An 8,396-nucleotide genomic window follows, 5' to 3' on the forward strand; every position below is an offset into this window, starting at 1 on the left:
CTCTCACCCCGTTTCTCACCATCATTGTCTCTCTCTCTTTCTCTCTCTTTCTCTCTCCTTCTCTCACCGTCTCTCTCTCTCCATCACTTTCTCTCTTTCTCTCTCTGTCTTTCTCTTCCTCCCTCCATCACTTTCTCTCTCTCTCTCTCTCACAGTCCGTCTCTCTCTTTCTCTCTATCACCTTCTCTGTCTGTCTATCTCTCTTTTTTCCTCTCTTTCTCTTTCTCTCTCTTTCCCTCCCTCCATCACTCTCTCTCTCTCTCACAGTATCTCTCTCTTTCTCTCTATCACCTTCTCTGTCTGTCTATCTCTTTTCGTCTTTCTCTCTCTCTCTCTCTCTCTCTCTCTTTCTCTCCCTCCACCTCTTTCTCTCTCTCTGTCTTTCTCTTCCTCTCTCCATCTCTCTCTCTCTCTCTGTCTCCATCACTTTCTCCCTGCGCAGCTCCGCCGTGTATAAACACACCCTTGGCACTGATTGGCGGAGGGGTTTTAGCGCGACGCGCCTCGGCCAATCACAGCATTGTTTTTCTGTCACGTTGCTCCAGGGGATAGTAAGCTAAAGGATTAGAGCAAACAAAACTAACAGAAAGAACGCGGGTTTTTGGTTTACCGGGAAGTGCGGCGGTAAAGTTTTGCGTGGCGGACAGAGACGTCCCCCGTGGGTTGTTTTTTAATCCCTCCACTCCCATCCCGTCCGCTCCGTGGAAGATGCGGCGCCGTTACAGCGGGGACACGCAAACCGGGTAACGTGAGACAGCTAGCGTTAGCCGCTAACGGCTAGCGCCGCGTAAGGGCCGCGGAGGACGGCGAGAGGCGCTTCCTGCTCGGGCTCCGCCGAGGATGTAGGTTCGATTCCGGGTCGGGGCGGGGGAAACAATCACGACAGGTACCGGAGGGAGGCGAACACAGCGACCGACCCCCGGTTGGATCGAGACTAGCTGCGCGTACGGGCTACCTAGCGCGTTAGCTGTTTTGGCTAGCCAGCTAGCATGAGTGAAGTGACGGACTGCATGCAGTCCGCTGACGCCGCGTCGAGGAAACGGTGTCCGCCGCAGGACCGGGACGAGGGCGCCGGCTCGGTCCCCAGCAAGTCCTCCAAAGTGGACGAGGCGCCGGCTCGGGTCGGGGCTTCCTCGGAAAGTTCCCAAAACAACGAAGCCGAGCGGGAGGACGCGGGGCGGCCGAAGGGCAGCGGCGGGCAGCGCGCAGACTTGCAGCCGGACCGGTGTCTGGTCGCAGGGGACCCCGCGCAGGACGCAGCACCGGCGGACAGAACTGCGCCGGCGGAGACGCAGGGATCCGGGGACCCCGACGCGGGGAAGCGTGCAGGAGTCGGCGAGCGTCCCCCGACTCCGGTTAGCCAGTCGGACTCGGCGGCCATCGCTGCGGCTGAGGCTCTGGCCAGCCTCACAGGTGGAGATGGAGAAGACAGTCAGGAGACCCCCTGCTCCTCTGAGAGGGCCAAACACATGAGACAGGGGAGCAAAGTCAGACAGCACCGGGGCCACCAGTCCTCAAGAACAGGCTCCAAAACACAGGCGGCCGCGGCCGACAGCTCCACGTCCGTCCACAGCACGGACAGAGAGGACGCCGATGACTTGCCCGAGGGAGAGGAAGGCGACGAGTCCCTGTCGGGCTCCTGCTCCACGCCGAGCTCCTCCTTCCCGTCCGACAACGAGGACAACGACGACGGCGAGTGCGCCATCGTGTCGGTTAAGATGGCCCCGGAGATGAGGCAGTCGGTGGCCCTCCTGGCTCAGGTGCAGATGAGGCTGGAGGCCCTGGAGAAGAAGAGCGCTCGGCTGCACCAGCTCCTGGATCTGAAGATCAGCCGCCTGCAGCGCCCGCACCTCGACCAGCGCCGCTCCATCACCAAAACCATTCCCGGCTTCTGGGTGACGGCCGTATCCTTCAAAGGGAGAGGGTTCTCGTTGTTCCTGCTCGCCGTCCCACCCACGCCGGCCGCCGTGAAAATGTCTGTGCATCTCCTTGACCTCCCTCTTCCAGCTGCTGAACCACCCCCACCTCTCAGCTCACATCGACGAGACCGACGAGGACGCGCTCAGTTACATGACGGATCTGGAGGTAGGAGGAACCCTGGCCCTCCTGGGATTTACCGCTCTTCCCTTTGTTTGTTTGTTTGTCTCACGCCTCGTTCGCCCTTTCCAGATCGAGTCGTTCAAGAACAACAAGCTGGGCTACCGGATCCGCTTCCACTTCAGACGGAACCCCTACTTCCAAAACAACATCATCATGAAGGAGCTGCACCTCGGGGTGGGAGGTACGCATCGGTAAAACCATCAGACGTAAAACCCAATGGAGCCATGCTCGCGGTGCAGGACATGTATGCTTGTTGTGAGTCAGCGGTGAGGTGTGGCGGGTGGTCATGGTGGAGGTGGGATTGCATCAGGGCGGGGAGCAGCTTGGGGCCTCGTCTTGTTTGTAAAGGTGATGGACGGGCCGGCAGATGAGGTCAGACAAGAACCCCATGGACTGATATTTGCAGATGACACCGTGACTCTGCTGCGGTGAGACAGAATCCATGCCTGCGAATGAGAAGGACTGAAGTGGAGATGAAGAAGATAGAGGAGGTTATGTACCGAAGGTCAACTGTCCAGAGCAATGGAAGAAGAGGTGGAGAACTGTGTGCTGGCAGGTTGGAACGGATGGAGAAAAGTGTCAGGGTTGAGGTTTGGTGGAAGCAGCGACACCAGCAGTGGTGTCGACTGGGGGTAGCGGAGATGAAGATGTTCTCCTCAGATGGAGGAGGATGGAGAGGATCAGGAACAACCGAGGAGCAGCACAGGGTGGATGTTTTGGAGATAAAGTCAGACTGAGATGGTTGGATGATGTACAGAGGAGGGATGTTGAACATCTTGCTAGATGGATGCTGGGGTTGGAGCTGCCAGGCTGAAGGTCTAGATGGAGACCAGAGAGGAGCTTTGAGAGAGTGAGAGAAGGCGATGCCGAGAAAAGGGTTAGACGGAGGAGGCCGTTTGTCCGTTTGCCCCTGAAGGAAGCGGCCCAAAGGACTCGAAGAAGTGTAGTTTGAAGATACCATCATCTTGCCGAGGAGGGTAGCAGAGTATTTCCTGGACAATGTGAACCCACCTGGCCGTTAAGTCCCGTCCGCTCCCGTTGCAGGTTCCCCCGTCTCCTTCTCCAACCCCATCCTCTGGCACCGCGGCCACAACCTGACAGCCAACAGCGAGCCCAGGAAGATGTCCCGCGGCGTCTACCAGACCTTCTTCAGCTGGTTCAGTGACCACAGCAACCCAGGGCAAGATGACGTAGCACAGGTACCCCTGCTGCCACTCTTGTGTTCGCAGGACTCAAAGCTCTGGGGGATTCCACCATAACAGATGTATTGATTAGAGTACCTCTGTGTGTGTGTGTGTGTGTGTGTGTGTGTGTGTGTGTGTGTGTTTGTTTGTTTGAAGATACTCAAGGACGACCTGTACAGAGATCCTCTGAGATACTACCTCACTCCACTCTGGCAACCCAGGGAGAACGGCAGGTGCTGCAGACGTCCTTCTCCACCATAGAGCTCATTACTTGTCAGAGCTGGAGATAGCGGTTGTCCTCACTGTTGACACAAGTGTGTGTGTTGTTTCCCGTCTCCAGTAATAGCGGCGGAGGCGGGGCCAAACCGGCCGACAACGGCAACGGCGACGACTGTGTGGTGATCTCCGACTCCGACGACGACCCCGGCGAGGAGGCTGCCGAGGCCGAGCAAGGCCAAAGTAGGGAGGAGGAAGAGGAGGAGGACGAGGAGGAGGAGGAGGAGGAGGGGGAAGAGGAGGAGGAGGCGGCGGCGGCGGCGGCGGCGGCGGCGGCGCCAGGAGAAGAGAAAGGAGCGAGCGCAGGTCAGTGCTAACCCGCTAACAACAGCTAAAAGACTTGGACGAGCAGTCAGGCGGCACGAAGGGCGTGGGTTTACCTTGTTTTCTATTTGTTCAGCTCCGATTACACTGATAGTAGACTGATACCACCAAGGAGCTCCACTGAACGCCACAGGAGGTCTTTCCTACCTGAGGCTATCAGACGTTTTAATTCCTCTTCCCTCAGCCGCAGGGAATCTTCAAATCTTTGTACTTAAGACCTTAAAACACTTGATAGCCTTAACCTTGACAATTTATATTTTATTGTATTTCTTATTCTCCCTCCTTCCTACTATTATCTATTATTGTTATGTTTTTGCTTGAAACTCTGGGATGACAATTTCCTTCGGGTTAAATAATATTGTTCTTATCTTATCTTATCTTATCTTATCTTATAGTAGCTGTTCGGGCTTAACCCTGTTAGCCCAGTGTAGATATGACACTGACGGTAGCTATTCATTGATAGCATACTGTAGATATGACACTGATTGTAGACGTTAACGGCTAACACAGATAATACTGTTTGTATATGATACTGATCGTAGCCCTTACCGGCTAATGCTGATCGCACAGTTTAAATTTGATACTGATAGTAGCCGTTAGCAGCCTACGCTGATGGCACTGTTGTATAGGATACTGATTGTAGCTGTTAGCAGCTTACACTAATGACACAATTCTTATATGATGATACTGATAGTAGCCGTTAGCAGCTAACGCCGATGGCACTGTTGTATATGATACTGATTGTAGCTGTTACCGGCTAATGCTGATCGCACAGTTTAAATTTGATACTGATAGTAGCCGTTAGCAGCCTACGCTGATGGCACTGTTGTATAGGATACTGATAGTAGCTGTTAGCGGCTTACACTAATGACACTATTCTTATATGAGGATACTGATAGTAGCCGTTAGCAGCTAACACTGATGGCACCGTTCATATGTGATGATACTGATAGTAGGCTAACTCTTGATACTGCTGTGTATGAGTGACACTGATAGCAGCTGTTAGCCACTAGCATTGATTGCAGCGTTCGCTTTAGAGCGTCTGCTCCGCAGACCTAAAGTCAATGTCCGAGCGAGTCTTGGGAGATGACCGACGAGAACTCTCTTCCTCAGGTGACAGCCCGGGGGAGGAGGTGGACGAGGAAGAAGAGGAAGTGGAGGAGGAGGGCGGAGAAATCGTGATCGACGGTAAGATCTCCTCGCCGCTTTGGCGCTATTTAAACCTACCGTTAACCATACAAAACCAATTTTCACCTTGAAACATTCCTCGTCCCGCCCCAAGGCTCCGACGACAGTGACCAGGATGAGGAAGAGGAAGAGGAGGAAGAAGAAGAAGAAGAGGAGGAGGAGGAGGAGGAGGAGGAGGCAGCAGCTTAAGAGGAAGCCAAGGAGGACGAGTCATCAAGAGAAACCAGAGAGCAGAAGGAGCTGGGTGTTTTTTGAAAATTTGTTTTTTAAAGAGTGCCAGAGCGAGCGATGAATCCCTCTTCCTGATCTTAGCCACGTTATGCACACAAATACGGACGTTTTTCTAATAAACCTACCGAGAAGAATTTTAAATCAGGGTCGGAGAAAACGACAAGCCAAGGCGACGTGCCCCCCCACCCTCCTTTTATAAAGTCTAACTTATACTGCAACGCACACAAACTCACTCTTCCTGCCCTCCGTCATTGAATGAGCTGCAAGGAAGCTTCTTCTGAATGAAGAACATTGTTTGACGGCCTCCCGCGCTCTCTCTCTCTCACACACACACACACACACACACATACACATACACTCCGCAGCAAACTTTTTAGGTTGCAAGCACCACAGCGGTGGTCCGGAGGGGAAGCGCGTGGAAATCCCGCCTGGCGTCTTTCTAAAGGTGGCGGCGGCGGCGGCGGCAGTACATTTCAGATGCACTTAGTACTGAACCAAAATTCGATCTCAGGGATGTTCTGGGTGGCGGTGGGCGGGTGGGTTCTTCTGACTGTCACTCTGGTTATTGTGGGTCGTGAGGAAGGAAACGTGTACTCTACTGTAGTAAATAGGAACAAATGTTGTTTTTATGTGGTACCTGTGTGCCCCCCCAACCCCCATCATCATGTTTAGTCAATACACACCTACAGAAACCCTGTGTGAACCATCTGCCACGTGTAGTAAACCCCAGGTGCTGCGGTTTCCTACACCTTCTCTTTTTAAGAAAAACACGCCTGCTGTAAGTTGCTCCGTCTTCATTTCCTTTTTAAGACTTTTTAAACTTCATTTGTATTTTGCGTTCACATTGTCGCCGCGTGCGTAACGTGTTGGAGGTTCTCTTCTTCTTTTTCCGGACAGATTGGTATTTAATGCATTTATGGGTTCTCTGGGTCCGCGTCCCCACCACGGCATGCTGTGAGGCGGGCCCGGCCGGCCCGGCCGTGCACGGTGTCAGTAAACGTCATGTGATTCACAGCAGCGTTATAAGGTGCACTGTAACAAAAACTAGTATTTGTACTTGCTTACTTTTCCTAGCAAAATGACCTGTAAATAGTACTCGGGACTGGAGCGGTCCCGTGTCCGGCCCGGACGGTGACGCAAGTCAGCCGACCCCGAGGGTCGTGTGTGTTTTCTTTTTCATAAACATGAGCGGAAAGTTCTATTTTGTGTGCTGTGTTTTATAGGACACTGTAGTTGAAGACCCCCCCGTCCCCCCATTAGTTTGTTGCTTTGGTTACTGGGTTTGCTGAATGATAAATGTCCTCCTTTTACTCAGACCTAATAAAAACAGCCGGTTGTTTCATCCTGCTGCTGCCGCTGGTCTTTTTCACCCCCCCGTCAGAATCTGACCGTCAGCCACTAGATGGCGCCGCGGGTCACCGAACCGCCGGCCTTCTTCCGCCGCGGCGACCGATACCCGGAGTCTCTTCAGATTCCCAAACAGTTTGTCCTTTTGTACATTTTGTCTCTCGAATGCCTGATTATTTTGTATTCAAAGTGCAGGCAGGAGACGGGCAGCGGCTCAGGAGATGGAAGGTGGATCTGCTGGTTCCCCGCAGACGGTTGGATGTGCACCTAAATCTGACTGTCACTGTTTGGACTTTCCAGACCGTCTCCTCCGTAAGCAACAAAGCTGAGAAGGAAATTTCCCGCGGGCGTCCAGATTCCCTCGCTTTCTCTCCACGGTGCCGAAGGATCCCGTCGGTGGACCTCAAACCCTGGTGAACTGGCGGCTCCTGGTAAATCTCTCCGTGTTATTAATAACCAGGTCCTAATCTTGATAAACCAACCCGCAGGACCCCCCGACCGCAGCACAAATCTGTTTTTCACCACTAAGTATCCTAATAATGCCATAAATGTTTATTTTTCGTGGAGGCCGGAGCTCCAGCTGCTCCCTGGGAGCAGGTGGAGATCCCGGGATGTGACGGCGGCGGCGGGGGGGGGAGGTCGGCTCGGAAGGCAGCGCCGCCGACGGCCCGGGGCGGGACATTTTTGGACGGGCCCGGACAAAAGAGCGCGGGGCGGCGCCGCGGCGGTACACTTAAACCCCCCTTGATTCCACTTTTAATGCGAGGCTATAAATACTGCGCGGGCGAAGACCTGTCCTCCTGCGGGCCCGCAGCGCTCGGGGTATGCGGCCCTCCGCCGCCTACGACTATTAATACAGTCGGCGGAATCGCACGGCATACCCCGATGACACCGACCCCCTCCCGGCGCCGCGCCCCTCATCGCCATGAATTAAAAATGGCTGCGGTTCCTGCAATATTGATGGCGACAAAGTGTTTGGAGATCTCCGGGGCGACGGCGACCGTCCCGGGGACGCTTTGCGGTCGGGAGGCCTTTTGTTATGTGCCGGGTGGCAAAAAGCCCGAATGGATTTACCCCCCGAACCCCACCCCTCCGTAAACTACACCCTCCGGGGCTCCGAGCCGCTGTTGCTACTGTACACAAATCATTCGTGTCACGCCGCTTTCACGTTCTCGCGTTTCACCAAGAATCCTCGGTGAGACGCGGGCGGGGTTTTGGGGGGGCAAACAAAGTGTTCCAGGGCGATTCGGTGAAAAGATAAACCCCGCGGATCCTTTCTCCACGCCAGGAACCGAGTCGGGGAGGCGGGAGCTTCTCCTGGAGAGCAGGCAGGAGAAAACCTGCTGTTCTTCTGAAGTGGGTTATCTGATGGAGGCTCTGAATACCAACAACCTGTGTGCGTGTGTGTGAGTGTGTTCATCTGTGTGTGTGTGTGTGTGTGTGTGTGTGTGTGTGTGTGTGTGTGTGTGTGTGTGTGAGAGCCTGCGCTCCTTTCAAACCTCCACCTCCTGGTGGACGAGGCCTCGACGGCGCTGCTTTGGAGTCTTTGTTTTCAACAGTGGTGTTGTGACGGCAGCATGTCATCAAGGCGTGCGGCCCTCGCAGTCAAAACAACCCCTGGTAGTATTAGTACTTGTCAACGCCCATGTCAGAGTACTCCGCAGTACTCCGCAGTACTGCAGTACTCCACCGTTTTCAAGGCGTCTCCAAGCCAACCTTCTCTTTTTGTTTAATTGGTGTCGTTCC

General features: G+C 54.2%; 2 protein-coding genes across 3 annotated transcripts in view; both read left to right on the forward strand.

Annotated features, from left to right (window-relative positions):
* Positions 1 to 205: 205 nt before the first annotated feature.
* On the forward strand, positions 206 to 6,645 carry tspy (testis specific protein Y-linked). The gene is made up of 8 exons (XM_086160047.1): positions 206 to 1,904; positions 2,008 to 2,085; positions 2,170 to 2,281; positions 3,145 to 3,299; positions 3,441 to 3,517; positions 3,625 to 3,866; positions 4,998 to 5,072; positions 5,167 to 6,645. Exons 1-8 carry the CDS (start codon positions 990 to 992, stop codon positions 5,259 to 5,261), a joined length of 1,749 nt encoding a protein of 582 aa, XP_086016173.1. The 5' UTR covers positions 206 to 989; the 3' UTR covers positions 5,262 to 6,645.
* A 163-nt stretch (positions 6,646 to 6,808) lies between these two features.
* Positions 6,809 to 8,396, forward strand: part of LOC147226812 (semaphorin-3F-like) — an 18,196-nt gene continuing 16,608 nt past the window's right edge. Inside the window, exon 1 of one of the 2 annotated variants that reach the window (XM_086160049.1) lies at positions 6,809 to 7,081. The gene's annotated coding sequence lies outside the window, so the exon portion shown is untranslated. The remainder of the gene's footprint in view (positions 7,082 to 8,396) is intronic. The other variant, XM_086160048.1, reaches the window with a different exon arrangement.

Source organism: Fistularia commersonii, chromosome 14 (assembly GCF_037954325.1).
Source record: "Fistularia commersonii isolate RoL2024-O1a breed Wild chromosome 14, RoL_Fcom_v1.0, whole genome shotgun sequence".
Taxonomy (NCBI): Eukaryota; Metazoa; Chordata; class Actinopteri; order Syngnathiformes; family Fistulariidae; genus Fistularia; species Fistularia commersonii.

Excerpts from the sequence above, each read along its gene's own strand:
- tspy (XM_086160047.1), top strand. The coding sequence starts at position 990 with ATGAGTGAAGTGACGGACTGCATGCAGTCCGCTGACGCCGCGTCGAGG. Across the intron at positions 3,300-3,440 it reads GGCAAGATGACGTAGCACAG|ATACTCAAGGACGACCTGTA; the intron begins GTACCCCTGCTG and ends GTTTGTTTGAAG. Across the intron at positions 3,518-3,624 it reads CAACCCAGGGAGAACGGCAG|TAATAGCGGCGGAGGCGGGG; the intron begins GTGCTGCAGACG and ends TCCCGTCTCCAG.